Genomic DNA, 16,530 nt, shown 5'->3' with positions numbered 1-16,530 from the left:
ATGCTTCCATCTGTCCTTTTTCAGTTTTAATGTGAGCATTGATTCATTCATTAAGAGATTGTATTGTTTGTTCATTAATCCGGCATTAGCAGTGTGTTGAGTTGGATCTGTGATTAATTTCAGGCATGTCAGATATTCATCACTAGTGGGTTTTTTATATTATCTGTTTGTGTTAGATTTGATGCGGTTCCAGCTGTGGTGCTCTGTGGACAGATGCAGGTGTTTCTCAGGTCACACACCTGCGTTTGGGTTAAAGATCATTTTAGGGAAGACATTTAGGCTTCAGCAAGCATGTGCGTTCTGTTTCAGTGAAGAGAAGAACAAATTATTTTAGCATTCACTTGAACCATTTAAATAATAGAATGACCTGTGGGTTTTATCACATTTTTGTAAATATGTGAGTTTAGAGAAGTTGGAGATCATTTCAATTATGAGTTCATGTATACTCTTGCATGTTGTTTAGATTTTAACTACGTCAGTTTAAATCCTCAAACTTCTCTAACAACGTGTCTGTTAAAAGTTACTTGATGCACGAGAGTGAACGATCTAGAGCCTCTGAAATCATCTCATTTTTGTCAAGACGCAGTCAAAATAGATGTTACGTATGTCTTCAAAATGTGTTAAAATTACATTATAATTGTATCATCATTTATTTTCTCGCAGCAGTGCATTAGCAAAATCAATCTAAGCGTTGGCACGTTGCACGCTGAAAGATAGCTGTGTACTTTTAATGCTTTTTAGTCAAACGTTTAATGTTTTTGCATGTACAACAGTCAATAGCTGCAATTTACTTGTTAACGAAACTTGAAATATGTGTTTTTCTGAAAAGTCTCCTGATTTTTCCTTGATGTTTTGTGTGTATGTGTTTCCTCTGACTCATTCTCTGATAGGCTTTCAGTAATTGGTTCATTGGCCCCACACACTGCAGGCCCTCCTTTCAGTGTGACACATGAAGAACAGAAAGGAAAACACAGACACACAGTTGACAGCTCACACACGAACGCCCAAGGATGACCCTCTCTTGCATGTGCGGTTATGTGTTCATGTGGATGGCAGGTAAGAACTTTTCTTTGCATTGTATTTAAGAGCCGTCAAGTTCTATAATGGGACCAGACGTAAAACGTACGTGCTACAGTAATATGAGCTTAGCGTAAAGAAGTATATGCACAAGTCGAAGATATTTTATTTGAATACTGATTTCGAATTTTTGTGACATTCTGCAAAAGATGGTATTCTTAAAGAATATTTTATAATATCTTTGTGAAGACCTCAGTGGTTCGCTTTAGGCCGAAAGGTGTTTTGCATCCTAAGGCATTTACACATTTCTTGCGTTTAATATATTTGGATTTGATACAAATGTTTGTGTTTAACTCTTTATTTTTGGTTGTCCACTTTAGACACTCATTCTACTAAATATAAGTAACTTTGCATCTACATGTCAACTAACTCTCATTATAGAGTATTAGTAGACTGTTAGGTTTGAGTTAGTAGAATAAGTTGACATGTAGTTGCAAAGTTACTTATAGTTCGTGAAATGTCTGTTGGAGGAGCATCAAAATAAAGTGTTAGCAGATATTAAGCAGACAATCTCTACTAATACTAGTGACGTAGTTGCAAAGTTAATAAGTTAGTAGAATGTCTCAAGTGGACTATCGAGAAAAAGTGTTATCAAGCCTGATAATCTACTGTAACTGAGTCTCACACACTCAGGTTTTTGTTGAACAGATATTTGCATCTAGTATATGTTTAAATGTAAAAAAGAAGAAGAAGAAAAGTCTGCGTTAACCAATAATTTGAAAATCGATTCACTAAAGACTCAATTTCATGCTTTCACACTCTAAACCTATTTTGCTTTTTGTACTAAACTGAATATTGTATATTGCGTGAATGGATTTTTGTTCCATTCTCTGACATAAAGATGTTTTTTTTCTGCTCATACTGTATGAATATGCCCACATACTGTATGTGCCATTTTCCCTCAGGCACTGATAAGAGAGGAAAACTGTTTTGCAAGAGAATATAGACAACATAAATCGACTATATACTAGTTCTGTCTATTCAGGTTTCCATTCTTACATAACAAGGAAATTGACTAATGTGTTATAGTTCTCCACAATCTATGGTAAAAATGTCTTTTCTCAGCCTTTTTTTCAGTTTCTAATTCTATATTTAACCTTTGTGTTCTTTTACTGTTATACTTTCGACACAGACAAGTGTTACATTAAAATATCTGACTTTACACTATCATTGACATTGTCCTTTGAATAGGTACCATCTAAAATTTAATGAAGCTAAACTCAAAAAATCTATATTTTTAAAATGTCCATAACGAACAAACCAGGACTTAAGAGGTACAGTAATATGAGCTTAGCAGAAGTCTGCAGAAGTCGAGGAAAGATGATAACTGCCGTTATATATTTTATTTTGAACACTAAATTTGAATTTTTGTAATGTTCCGTAAAAATGGTATTCCTAAAGAATCTTTTAAAATAACACACACTCACACACACACACACACACACACACACACACACACACACACACACACACACACACACACACACACACACACACACACACACACACACACACACACACACACACATATGTCCTTTGAATAGGTACAAATCCAGACACTTAAAACTGAATGTGGCTAAACTACGTAGTTAACCCTTAAATTCAAAATGTGCATAACGGACAAAGCAGGACTCATGATTTCTCCTTTGTTTCTCCTCAAGCGGTCGTTCTGCCCTCCTTCCAAGCTACTTCGAATGTTTTCTACTCCAAAATCAATGACTCCCAAAATCTGAACTGTCAATGTCCAGATCATACCTGCCAGGAGGTGTTTTGGTACCGGCACCTTGAGAGTAGGAACACTCTTCAGTTTCTGATGTATGTCAACAGCGCCGGCAGAGAGCAACATGGAGAGAACTTCAATGCTACTAAGTTCAAGGGTACCGTGTCCACCGGACAGAAGGTGGTCTACACCCTGCGCATCATGGTGCTACAAGAAGACGACGCCGGCTTCTATTCCTGCATGTTTAAAACTAAGAATTTTGTTCCTGCTGGATATTACATTATGCCTGGAGGTATGGCCAGTGCTCTCCTTCTCTGTGTTGGTCCCCTATCCTGTTTTGTTTTTTTTTCTTGTCAAAACTTGAGTTTCCCTCTTTAATGGTGTTGTCGATAGTTCCAGAATGACCGTTTTAGGCTGAAGAAAGTCTAAATGTTGGTTTACAGAGTCATCTTAGTAAAATAACATCCCTGGAGTGAGGACATCTTCACCTGGCGTGAAGGTGGAGATGTTTCCAAATCTTCAGTCCTCTTTCTCTTCCAAATCTTCAGTCCTCTTTGAAATGATCATGAAGCTTAAAATAAATGACTGATGTGACTTATGCGAGACGTGGTAGGAGAGATTCAGCGAGATAATTTGGCCTGAGAATCCCAGAGGTCCGTTCAAACAGTCTTGACTTGTCTGGGATCTTCTGGTCTGGAAAGTTCATGTCCGTTGGCTTAGTTGTTTCTTCATATTCAGAATTATAACTCACCCATTTCATTCCGCATTAAAAGGTCAGAATTTTTTCTTTTGAATCTGTGTCCACAATGGAGCAAATACAATTTTTCCTGTCTCAATATTCTTTTTTTCTTTGTTCTCCAGTGAATCCTCCAACAGTTCAGCCGCCAACAGTCAAGACCCAGCCAAGACCCGCAAAGCCCTGTAATTGCAACTCCCGCCACTCACCTAAAGGTGCGGACGAAGGCATGCTGTTAGATGCTGCTGATTTCTTGCTGTTTTATACTGTTTAGTTTCATTGGTTTCTTTGCATTGTGTTGCAGGCTGTGAACATTTGGTGCTTTGGCCGGGAATTGGTGCTCTTTTGCTTTTGGCCATTACACTTGCAGGCACACTTTACTACTTCAGTCGTGAGTACACAGACACACACACACACACACAGAACTCACATATGCCTTTGTAACAGACAGGTACATCACAGTGGCCACGGAAATAGCTTCACAACTTCAGTTTTTCCATATAACAAATGCTCAGCTGCCCCATGTAAATGTCTATTGCGAATGTTTCTGAAGTACTTCACAGTGCTTATAGTTCAGTAACAGTGTAAACAGTTATTGTTCACAAAAATATGTGAAGAAATTAATCCAGATAGGGATTTTATGTAACATATGTGTCTCATAAATATTTTTTCTTTTTTTTACGAGACAACAGGTCTACCTAAGAAATGCAGACATCGATTCGCCAAGTAAGTTGAGATGAGATTTCAGTGTTTTTTTTTTTTTTTTAAATCAAATAATTCATTTAATGAATGTTATTTCTAGGATTAAAACATCCCTTAAATGATCGTTTTGTCTTTATAGCGTGAAAATAAGCATCTAAACAGGAATGTTATAGTTGTGGGTTAATGTTGATTTGCGACACTCGCGTCTCGCATCAAAGTCATTACGTGTGTGTTCGCATTGCCTGTGTCTTGACAGCCTTATTAGGCTCATTGAAATTTTGATAAACACTTAAATAATTTGTTTAACTGTATCTGTCAATATCATGAGATTTATAAGCTTTTTCTTATAAGAAAGTTCTAATATGCCATTTTCTCCATAGGACGAATCTGTTGCGATGAGGTGGAATACAGATTTTTCACCTCGAAACAAAAAGTATCTACAATTGGATAAAACACATTACATACATACACTTTATTATAAGGTTTCACTATAGTTAACATTATCTAACAATGAAAAACACTTCTTAAGCATTTATTAACCATTTAAAAATCTAAAGTTTACATTATTTAATGGACCTGAGCTCACATGAACTACTAATGTTAATAAAGATGAATAAATACTGTAACAGATGTATTGCTCATTGTTAGTGCATGTTAGTTATTGCTTAACTAATGTCAACTAATGAGACCTTATTTAAAGTTTTGCCAAAAAATCTGTATTTGTCTTATACTGTATATGCCTGACTTACAAACTCTCTTATTTTTGTGTTTATTTTTCAGGCGGTGGTCCAAAGCATTTTTTTTCCACAGTGGACCTGCCTATAAAACTAGTGTGTGTGTGAATAAAAATAATTGTTTAAAGGGATAGTTCACCCATCATTTACTCACCCTCAAGATGTTCCAAACCTGTATAAACGTGTTTGTTCTGCTGAACACAAAGGAAGATATTTTGAAGAATGTTTGAAATCAAAGAGTTGATGGGCCCTGTTGACTTCCATAGTATGGGGGGGGGGGGGGGGGGATTACTATGGAAATCAATGTCATCAACTGTTTGGTTACAAACATTCTTCAAAGTATCTATTGTGTTCAGCAGAAGAAAGAAACTCATAGTTTTGGAACAACTTGAGGGTGAGTAAATTATGACAGTTTTTCCATTTTGGGGTGAACTATCGCTTTAAATTTACTCACAGTTCAGTTTCTCATTGGACATTATTCAACCAACAGTCCACTTCATGAATTAGATTCATTGTCTGAATTAAACCAGAGCTGAACGTACCACCAGGATTACAACTGAACTCACCCTAAACCTGGACTAAACCCACGTTTTTATCAACCCTTGAGTTGTGTTCTTGACAGCACCGCATGTTTATTTTGCGATTGAATGTACAGTTTTCTATTTTTTTATGCTTTAAATGTTATGCTAATTCAATAGCTTGTATTAATCATTGTTAAATTAAACTCATGTTTTCTCTCAAATGGGTGTATTATTGAGTGTTTCTGCAGGTTATTTTTCTGTGATGACACTTGTTTGTATGGTGTCCCCCTGTCTTACATATCTGAGGGTGTGTTGGGTTTTGTGTTTGGGTGTTATCAAGTTTCCCTCTGAGGGTGTGTGCTCCCTTTATGAAACTATACCGAATGATATTGCCTGGTGTCTCATCGCAACAAGGACTAGCTTGAAATGTTTGTTATATCAACTACAGGTAGACTACCTAAGACTAAATGCACATGTTGATAGTTAATGAACTACACTACTAACTAGGTTATTACTCTACTACTGTATAGGACACCTGTGTGAATTTGAGGACACCTGTTTACTCATCCACTGAAACTTGCAAAAAAACACCAGTAAAAGGCTAGTAAATTACCAACAACAACTAAAATACAACACAAATTTGGACAAATAGCATTTAAAATCAAAAGGACAATTTAAGGGGGACACTATACAATCAAAAAATAAATTAAAGGTCTGTGTCGAATAAACAAAATGTGGGTATGAGAGAAGCTGTGCTGTCATTCAATTTGAAAATGCAGCTGTTCTTCCTGATACTTTGAGGCAAATGAACCCCTTCCTGTGCAAAAAGACAGAAGATTATCTCTGTCGCATCGCTCGTTCAGCTTTGAGCTCCTCAGCGCTACACTAAAACAAAACCACCGCAGAGAGACCACAGACCTTGCCGCATGGAGAGCGTCACAGACTCTCAACACAAGACCTCCATTACACTGCTGAGCTCTACAGTCTCTGAACTGGAAAAGCAATGTTTTATCATTAGTTTATTCATTTTGTCGGGCTTTCAATAATTTAGATGGGTGCAAGTTGCAACAATAGAAAAACATGATTTCTTTCGTGGGGAAAGGATTTTTTTCTTCATTTCTTTATTGATTGTAGAAAAAAACATATTAAACCATGTTACATTAAAAATGTTTAAACAGAATACATTGAATTAATATACCTACATCTAAAGCATTATTTATTTCAATATAAAAAAGTGCACAAAACTACATTTGGCAAATTATTTATAAGAGTAAGGTCATCTTAAGTGTACAGTTCTTCAAAGCAAAAAATAAGAAAAGCACATTTCTCTCAGAAAATATCAGGTATGAGCTGTAAAAATACATTTAATATCAATAAAGTGGGTATTCGTACATGAATTCAATACATGCAAACTTGTGGGGTAACTTTCCTTAAACTTATAATGTTCATAAAAGAAAACTGAAGTTCTTATTCTTTGTTGCGGCTTGAAAACTTTCTTTATGATCTTTGTCTTTACCGATGAGTATCTGCACACATGAAAAAAAAAACAGTTGTATTTAAAGCCTTTTGAAAAATTACCCAATTACACATTGTACGGTATTTATGTTACACTGTGTGCAAAATCTACCATTTTTACCATGAGCGTTCATCTTTGTTCTGTGTCTTAAGATGAAATCCACAAAGACCAATTCATTTGAAGGGTTGAAATTGACAGGATATAAATGATATTTATGAATTACATACATATCACATTCTTAACCCTCAATGACAACAGTGAATACTTAATCATTTAAAAATATTGAATCTAAAATACAATTCCATCACTTTGTATTTGAGATTTAATTGCATTCATTTCAATTGTACTATTGCATATACTATAAATATAATAACTTTTATAAATTATATTATATATATATTTTAACAGAATATTATGTATGTATCATATGTCAATGTCACCTTATTTATAAAGCACTATTTAAAACAACAACTGTTTACCAATGTGCTGTACATAGACATAAACACAATAAAAACAAATAACAGACAATAAAACATAACATGACAGTATCATTGATTAAAAGCTATTTCAAACAAATAAGCCTTCAGTTAAAAATTTCCTACAGTGTGTGCGTGTGTGTGTGTGTGTGTGTGTGTGTGTGTGTGTGTGTGTGTGTGTGTGTGTGTGTGTGTGTATTTATATTTATATAAGATTGACACTGTTTATCATGCGTCTCTGAGATTTATTACGAATTAAAAACTTGACCCATCATTGTGAATTATATTCCAGAGTGAGATGGCCATCGTTGTCCAACAGGAGATCAGGGCACTGGCATATTTTTATCTATAAGGCCATGCTTGGTCTGTTGCCATCCTACATCTGTAGTTTAATCACATGGAGAAGTGTTGGTTCTTATTCACTGCGATCAAATGATCACTTGCTGCTCTTTGTTCCATTTGCCCCGTACAGAACTGGGGAAAAGGGCTTTTGCCTACTCCGCTCCTTCTGCAAGGAACTCTTTGCAAAAAGACTTGAAATTATCTGAACTTATTTCCTTAAATGCTTTTAAGTCCAGATTGAGAGAACCTGAAATGACCTGTTTAAATTGTAAATGTTTTTAATTATTTGTATTGTATAACTTTTATAAATGTAATTGACTGTGTTTTTGCTGCCTCTTGGCCAGGACTCCCTTGAAAAATAGGTTTTTAACCTCAATGGGACTTTCCTGGTTAAATAAAGGTTAAAAAAAAAATAATAATAAAAAATAATAATATATATATCATGTGTATATAGGCTAAAACAGAACAGATGCATGTTTACAAGCTTATGTAAACATACTAGTAAAATACAATCACACAACAAAATGTAGCCTATAGCAATCTGTAACTTTATGAATCTTCAGAGAAACAAAATAATAATGGACATTGAAAAGTCCTTCCATGAATGCAATTGCGAATAGATTAATTAAAAATAGTCTAAAATACAATTACATCACTTTGTATTTGAGATTTCATTGCATTCATTTCAATGCATATATATATAATAATTTCATAAATTGTATTTATATATAATTTATGAAAGTATTATATAGGCTGATAAAATAAAACAAGCTGTTTTAGCATATATATATATATATATATATATATATATATATATATATATATATATATATATATATATATATATATATATATATATTTGTTTTATGTTATCAGCCTGTGCAATAAGTAAAATACAATCACACAACTATATGTAGCCTATAGCAACCCGTCACTTTACACATGTCTAGAGAAACAAGAGGTAATAATGGAGGACATAAAAAAATCCTGTCATGCATGCATTTGTGAATGTGTATCAAGTTCAGCTGCCTTTCAGAAACTATTATTAGTTACTAATAAATATAGCTACTAAATTACCCCATAAAAAGCAACATATATCATTTCTGAAAAAGTGCACTTGTACTGTGATATACTAGGCTCTACAGCTTCGATAATATCTGCTAACTGGGTTTTTATTATGAGAGGAGGAACATTAAATATAACAATTTTAAGAAAATAAACAGGTTAATTTAGAAATTACTATTATTTAAGCACATTCAGGATTTCTGGGACCCCAGGAAAGTCTCAACATGAAGGTATAAAACCATCACCAAGAAAGCAGAAGTATACTTACATCAGGTTGTGATAACTGATCCCTCCCTGAGTTTCAGATGAATGGAGACAGTGTTTGAACGAAGAGAATCCTAACGCTGCTATTACTGCAGTTTTTACTGATCACTCTCTATACTGAGCTCTCTGCTGTCTGACTGCATGTAATAATTCTCTGTTGTGGTGTGTGTGAGGAATGGATGAGTTGGCCCTCTTCCTCCAAGGAATCCCCAGGTAAGCCCCATCCCCCTCATCCTCACCCCGGTCTCTGAGCTGTGTTTTGGGTCTGAGACCCACGTCTCTGAGATCAGGTTCTTTTGGTGAGTCAGACAGGGATCCCCGGGTAAGAAATCAGTGGATGATGAGAAATCACCCAGACTGAGAAAGTGACTCAAAACTACATGGGGGTCCATGGAAACTGAGGGTGGACCGCCTGTCAGAAACTGTCTCTCTGTTTGACTGGAGGTCTTCCTGAACACCCAAGAAATGAAAAAAATGAAAAACAGACCTCCGCTTTATGAAGGGTCAACGCTGTAGCCTATGTGAGATTTACTGTGATAAGGTTCCTGCCTTTGTTTTTGATTAAAGAAGTGTTTTTCTTCATTTTCAGTGTGTGAAATGTGTTTTCTATAATCTATAGTTCATCTTTCAGCTGTTCCCATACATTCAAACCTTTTTTATAAATGTACAAAATATTAGTAGGCTACATTTTATAAGGTAAAATACATTAAAGCACCTTCCCACGCAATTTCACGGTATGGTACAGAGTGGAGATAACATAAACTCAAAAAGATATTACGCCTAGAGAAACAATTGCAAAAAGTAAATGATAATAATTTAAATAAAATAATAATAACATAATTATATATATAGTAGGCTATATATATGTAAAATTATTTCATCATTATTTTATTTAAATCATTATCACATTTTTATTTTTTTACAATTGCTTATATATAGGTGACTTTCTAATGTTGCAAACTCACTAGCCAATGTTAACAACAATAATAACAACGATAATAATAACGATAATAATATAGGCTATTATACAGATATAACTTAGGCTACATTTGATAAAATAACAATAGGCCTAATTTAGCATAAAAAAAAACAATTTAATTGAATGTAGGCTATACACCTGACTGGGTCGTCAATAGATTTGTTTTTGTTGATAATGTCGTAAACTCATATTTCCACCATCCAACTATGGCCTATGCAAATGTTACGTTAATTTCCAGGAGACGTAAATGTACATTACGTCAGACCATGTTGCGACATAAGGAAGAAAGGGGGCGCTGTTGTTAGTGATGTAACCGTGTGGGCAGCATCCCCTTCCCCTTCACATTCATATTATTTAGAGACTCTCTGTACGCCTACAGAACAAAGGTGGTCTGAAGCTGTCGTACAAAACAATGAACATATTTCCACTCTTCTTGGGAAACGTTATACGGTATTCTGATACCGTCATGATGACGTCAGGTGATATGCAGACTTGTCTCCTCACCGAGATAAGATAACACAAACACACTTTTTTAAGCTAAACATTTCACAAAATGGAGATTTGAAATCACAAAGTGTCTCAATTGAAAACAAAAAGTGTCGTGTTGCGTTCTGGCTTTCAAATCTGTTGGTGGAACATGTTGATAGTTTACGTAATGAACTATGTAGTAATAGCCTACACCTGTGTGAACCTGAGCAGAACTGACTTCATACATAATCACCTTGACACCCAATTAATTAAAAATTATTGTAAACAATGGTTCAGAAAAGCGGTTGTGGACCGTATCTAAGTGCTTATGCTAATTGGCTACATTCTTTCAAGTAGTTGACGTCGTTAGTGCTGGCTAAAAATAAACAGGCTACTTGAGTAACTTACATAATTATTATAAGTAATTAAATACTTTCGTACATTTACTAAAGTAAAATTGAAAATGAGTAACGTTAGGCCTGCTTACATATACTGGAGTAATATTTGATTAGGGCAGCCTATCTAGGGTAGGCCTATCCTACTTTAACTCAAGTAGGCCTTGATTTGAGTAGCCTACTTCGTCTGCAGAAAAGTGAGGTTAAGATGCATTCTTTTTGGGTTATCCATGCATTAATAACAGTTTAGCTGTTAAATTCTGCATTGGTACTGCATTTGTAAAAGTATGACTACGATTTTCTGAAGACGTGTGTGACTGTGAGTGAAAGAAACAGAGAATGTCTTTGAAAGTGAGCATGAGAATAATCCCTTCATTTAATTGTGCATAAATAGATCTTAGAAACGTAAACGAACAGCGCGTGGACGCAAAAACATTCCGTGCACATAGGCTATATGTAATAGCCTTTGTACACCCTAACGACACATTTTCTAAGCTGAATGAACGTTAGGGGTCCAAACTAAGTTGCAGTACAGCCCCACTCAGAGGAGCGCGTCACATGCGGTTTTGACGCGCGATCAAAGAGCTGCGCGCGCTGTGCATGTGCTCGTGCATAGACCCCCTTCAGGTGCACGCTGAGCGCATGCTGCACCCCTGCACTGACAATACGTCAAGCCACTTAAAAAAAAACCCACCTGTTTTATAGACCAAATTTTAACAATGATCCACATCGATCCAAAAAAAAAAAAAAAAAAAAACAGTTTAACATACAAAAAATAATAGGCCTACATAAAAATATTCTGACAGAATTCTACCCAATCATGTAATGATGAGATATGTTTATAACTTTAGCTTTACTTTACCTACATGGTATACTCTTTTCTTTTTTATTTTGCACAATTACAATTTCAAATATTGCTGTTTCTTGTATTGTTTTATGGATCCCATAATTGTTTTGCAGTTTAAATTGTGAGTAATACCTTATAAGGCATTGTGTGGCAACTTACCCTAAAGAGTGTGAGAACATCCCCCAATAGCTGCTATGTGAATATATATATATATACACAGTATATACAGAAACTAAAAGTAGTGGAATTATTATAAACCTTATCTTTACTCCATGGAATGTACACAAAATTTTGACTGTGCACCAGTAATTCTACATATTTTTATGCTGTTTACTTACCATTCAGTCATTTTATTTGTGTTTCTGGGCCACTCATTTTACATCATGTTATTTATTTTAAATATATATATATATTTAAAGCCTCAATTAGTAGCAACAAAACAAATAGTACATTTATGTTCTTTAGTACAGTTTCAGTACAGTTGAAAACCAAGACAGTGAGGGTTTGGGAGGGGCCGACGAGGAGATTTTGTTTCATCCTTTCAGTAGTTTTGTTCCTGTCGTTATAGAAGAACTGAATGTCTGCGCTGAGAATTGAAAAAATGTATCAAATATTCATTGGATTTTGTGTGAGTTTGTCTCTCTTCTATGGTGAGTTCAACATGTTCTCTTATATTGCAATTACATTATATGAAATGATATGAAAGTGTACAGGAATGACAGATTGTTTACGATTTTGAATAGACCAAATATAATTTGCATGTTGTTTTTATATAAAGCCATTAGACAGTCGTTTAAACTGTAAAATAATGTTTTTTTAACATTTAGCCTAACTACTTCAGCACAGAAACAGCATGGAAATTATGATATTTGTATTGGCATGCTTAAAAGTATTAAAAGCTGTGTACTTTCAGTTAATTCAATGGTGAAAAGTTAATTCTATTTTCACACCACTAAATGCAGATAAATTCAGTTGCACATGACTTTTAATGTGACCATATGAATAAAAAACATTTTTGTTTAAATCAGTTTTAAGTCTTGTTTTTCATTTCTTTGTCTCCAGGAGTCTCTGCAAAGATCTATAAAGAAGGAGACCGTGTTAGAGTTGATTGTGACCTTAAACAGTCCGGCACCTTGACATTCTGGTTTCGAATAAACGATAAAGGTGCAGACTTTTTATTCACTGTTAGAAATGTGGACATAAAGGAAAATCTTTTACCTAAGGAAAAATACACAGTCATCACAGAAAAGAACAGTGGTAAGGTACATTTGGACATTAAATCGTTCGAGAAAAAGGCAGACAGTGGTGTTTACACCTGCGCAACCATGAACAGCAATAAACTCTTCTTTGGAGGGCTGACTGAAATTGAAGGAGAACCAGGTGGGTATCTGACTGTTAAACACAAACATTGTCTGGTTAAATCAGAAATACTGATCACATCTGAATTTTCAAAAGAGGCATGCGATATATGAGCACTGCAAAAATAATTTTCGTCTTGTTTTCTTGTAAAAAAAACCCCCCCAAAAATCCTTAAAACAAGATCAATTTATTGAAAAGCAAAACAACATATATTAATAATTTGTTTTGAATCAATTGTTATTTGTCTACATTTATTTTTGGTACCTCATTGACTAATTCATTTGTCTTGTTTTAAGCATAAATGTAAATGCTTTTTTAATGGGGGTGGGACTTGCCAGTGGAAATATAAAATGACATTAAAGAATAATATCATTGGATCATATTAGCTAATTTCTCAGTTCCAGATCCAAGAACCCAACCTCCACCACCACCGATCTTAGTGACTACAACAAAATCTACAACAATATCACCGTGTTCGTGCATCAAAAAAGGAGGTTTGTTGTGTTATATATATGCTATTGTGTTAATTGAAAAATAAATCTTTGTATTAAAATACAGCATTGTAATGATTATGTGTATTTGTTCACAGAGCAGAAGCCTCGTTTCATGTGTGAGATTTGGATATTGTCATCTCTGGCCTCTGGATGTGCTCTTCTCCTCATTCTGCTGATCGTCACAATTTTGTACTGCAACCGTAAGTCAAATCCACACCTTTTAAATTATTCAAAGTGCAGTGGATGATGTTCTTATTTAAAATGTTTTTGTCTGTTTAATGGTTATGGATCATGTACAAGTTTTGGAACATATAAGTTGTCGCACACAGTTACTGCTTGACTTGAGCACAGACATTTAAAACATATCCACAATTATGCTAATAATAGCCTACATGTGCAAAATTTATTTTTCAATGGTGAGAAACAATAACTATGCATGCAAATGATTTTCAAAACTCCTACACATAATTATTGTAAGATGTAAGAACAATTAAACTATTCTTAATCTATAAAAACACAACCTAAGATGTAAATACACTTAAAAATAAGTTATATTTAGTAGGCTGAATCTTACCTAGAGTAGAGAACACACAGGTCTCATTTTAAAGATGCAATCCTAAATGCTAAACTAATGAGGAAGGGTTCTTGTCATTGACCGAGCCCCACATGGGAGGACACTAATTTAGTTTTAGATTTACACATTTCAAATTTATGTCCATAAAAACATGTTTTCACGATTTTTTGACTAAGTTTTGGCAAGCTTAGGTTTTTATAAATCTTGTTGAAGGATTTCTTTTTTTTAATCTTTTTTGTAATTTATTTCTTCTCTAGGTTTAAGAACAAGACGGTGCCCCCACCATTACAAAAGACAGTAAGTCACAGTGACACAAATGATCGTTAATAGATAGTTCATCCAAAAATCACTTACTCGCCCTCAAGTTGTTTTAACCCTGAATGAGTTTCTTTCTTCTGCTGAACACGAAAGAAGATATTTTAAAGAATGCTGGCAATCAAAAGGTTGACTGTAGCCATTGACTTCCATAGTAGAAAAAAAAATACTATGGAAGTCAATGGGTGCCGTCAACCGTTTGGTTACCCATCTATCTATAAATTACAAGAAGGTCTGTCTGTCTATGTGTGTGTGTGTGTGTGTATGTATGTGTGTGTGTGCGTGTGTGTGTGTGTCTGTTTGTGTGTCTGTTTGTGTGTCTGTTATTCGCATATCTCTCGAACCGTTAGTCCGATGGATTTCAAACGTGACAGGTGTCTTGCTACGGGCACGAGTAAGTGCAGTGCCAAGTTTGACGTTGTTTGGATTAGAAATGCAAAAGATATCGGTAAATATATCGGTAAAAGAAGCACACATTGAAGATGTTTAGAAGGTTGTGGTTTAAAAATAAACATTCTGACATTAGAGGGTAGTGGTTTAATTTTTTTTAAATAAACATTCTGACATTAGAGGGTTGTGGTTTAAAAATAAACATTCTGACATTAGAGGGTTGTGGTTTAAAAATAAACTTTCTGACATAAACACTCAGTCATTAAGTCAGCTACATTGTTTACTTCTAAATATGATATTTTATTCACGGCCATCATTTGTAGTAGCCTATTCACAAACTGTTTGCACAAGCGTAGTGTTTTCTCTGAGTTCACGGTGTAGCCTGCTCCCTGAATCGTGTAGTTCAATTTTCCATATTTATTGTATGTCATTATGTCAGTATCAGTATTTGCTTTCTAGCATGCACAAATAAAAATGTCCCTGAACATTTGCTGTGTAATTGTAACAATGAGCAAATTTTGCACGGGCACTTTGCACTAGTATTCTTTAAAATATCTTCTTGTGTGTTCAGCAGAAGAAATAAACTCATACAGGTTTGAAACAACTTGAGGGCGAGTAAATTATGACAGAATTTTATTTTTGGGTGAACTATCCCTTTAATACAATACAGTTTCTGTTCAACATTTCAATTTGTCATTTTCAGACCTCAACCCAGACACGTTGGCCACGCTAAACTGCCCAGCAACCACTTCTAGCTCCAGTAAAGAAGCAGGAAAGTTTTCGTCGGTTCAGTTTTCTTCTCATCAAGTACATTTAAAAGCGGTTTCCTCCTCCATTATTATTCAGTCTGTAGAACGTTAAATCTTAATCTTTCAAAATGAAAATGTTCGAAACCTCAGGATTTCTGTTGAATTTAGATGATTTTTATAGTTATGTCTTTGTATCTGAATAATCACATCTTTTCTTTGTGTCGTTTTTAATAGTCTTAATCTGTTCCTGGTGAAATGTTTTATCTTTTGCTTCAATGTAGGCTTATTATGGCTCAAATTGTTGCATTTGTAGCAAGTGTGGCTTTAAAGTACAAAGTTGTATAATTGTAACCCGTTTAAAAGAGATGTCTGCCACCTGCTGGCTGTAAGTGATATGAACCTCAGATGCAGTCTCATACATTATTAACTGAGAAACTCCGCTTTACAGAACACATTGCTTTCATGCTTATGTCTGTTTCTACATTTAATTGTAAATAAACAAAATTCAATTGAAAATAAAAAAGGCTCTTGGATGAAGTAATATGCCTGTATCATGCATTCGTCCTCCTAGTGACATGAAGAATTTAAAATGAACAATTTCAGTATAAAATATATATATATATATATATAAATAAATATAGCTGCAAGCAGCGATTACGGGCCCAAGCCGGTGGCACCGCCACCCTGGTGCCTTTAGTTACACTAAAGGCACCGGGGCTGGCGCTGCCACCGGCTTGGGCCCTCCATCGCTGCTTGCAGCTATATTTATTTATATATATATATATATATATATATATATATATATAA

General features: G+C 34.7%; 2 protein-coding genes across 6 annotated transcripts; both read left to right on the top strand.

Annotated features, from left to right (window-relative positions):
• The first annotated feature begins 901 nt into the window (after positions 1–901).
• cd8b (cd8 beta) lies at positions 902–5,709 on the top strand. Of its 2 annotated transcripts, XR_013794462.1 has the most exons (8): positions 902–1,056; positions 2,739–3,089; positions 3,659–3,748; positions 3,838–3,924; positions 4,226–4,259; positions 4,616–4,668; positions 5,016–5,073; positions 5,363–5,709. XR_013794462.1 is itself a non-coding variant. In XM_079584971.1 (7 exons), exons 1-6 carry the CDS (start codon positions 1,011–1,013, stop codon positions 4,632–4,634), a joined length of 627 nt encoding a protein of 208 aa, XP_079441097.1. In that variant the 5' UTR covers positions 902–1,010; the 3' UTR covers positions 4,635–4,668; positions 5,016–5,708. The 2 variants fall into 2 exon arrangements, 1 of the variants encoding a protein (XP_079441097.1); XM_079584971.1 differs by having other exon boundaries at positions 5,016–5,708.
• Positions 5,710–10,405: 4,696 nt separating this feature from the next.
• On the top strand, positions 10,406–16,262 carry cd8a (CD8a molecule). 4 transcript variants are annotated; one of them, XM_079587089.1, is made up of 7 exons: positions 10,406–10,611; positions 12,411–12,492; positions 12,905–13,222; positions 13,600–13,695; positions 13,791–13,895; positions 14,527–14,566; positions 15,678–16,262. In XM_079587089.1, the coding sequence occupies exons 2-7, from the start codon at positions 12,420–12,422 to the stop codon at positions 15,727–15,729; spliced, it is 684 nt and encodes a 227-aa protein (XP_079443215.1). In that variant the 5' UTR covers positions 10,406–10,611; positions 12,411–12,419; the 3' UTR covers positions 15,730–16,262. The 4 variants fall into 4 exon arrangements, with proteins under 4 accessions (XP_079443215.1, XP_079443216.1, XP_079443214.1 ...); XM_079587090.1 differs by having other exon boundaries at positions 10,415–10,611; positions 13,606–13,695; XM_079587088.1 differs by lacking the exon at positions 10,406–10,611 and having other exon boundaries at positions 12,299–12,492; positions 13,606–13,695.
• Positions 16,263–16,530: the final 268 nt, after the last annotated feature.

Source organism: Phoxinus phoxinus, assembly GCF_949152265.1.
Source record: "Phoxinus phoxinus genome assembly, chromosome: 17".
Classification (NCBI taxonomy): Eukaryota; Metazoa; Chordata; class Actinopteri; order Cypriniformes; family Leuciscidae; genus Phoxinus; species Phoxinus phoxinus.
Note: the sequence above shows the minus strand (reverse complement) of the source record. Positions and strands in the feature narration are given on the sequence as shown.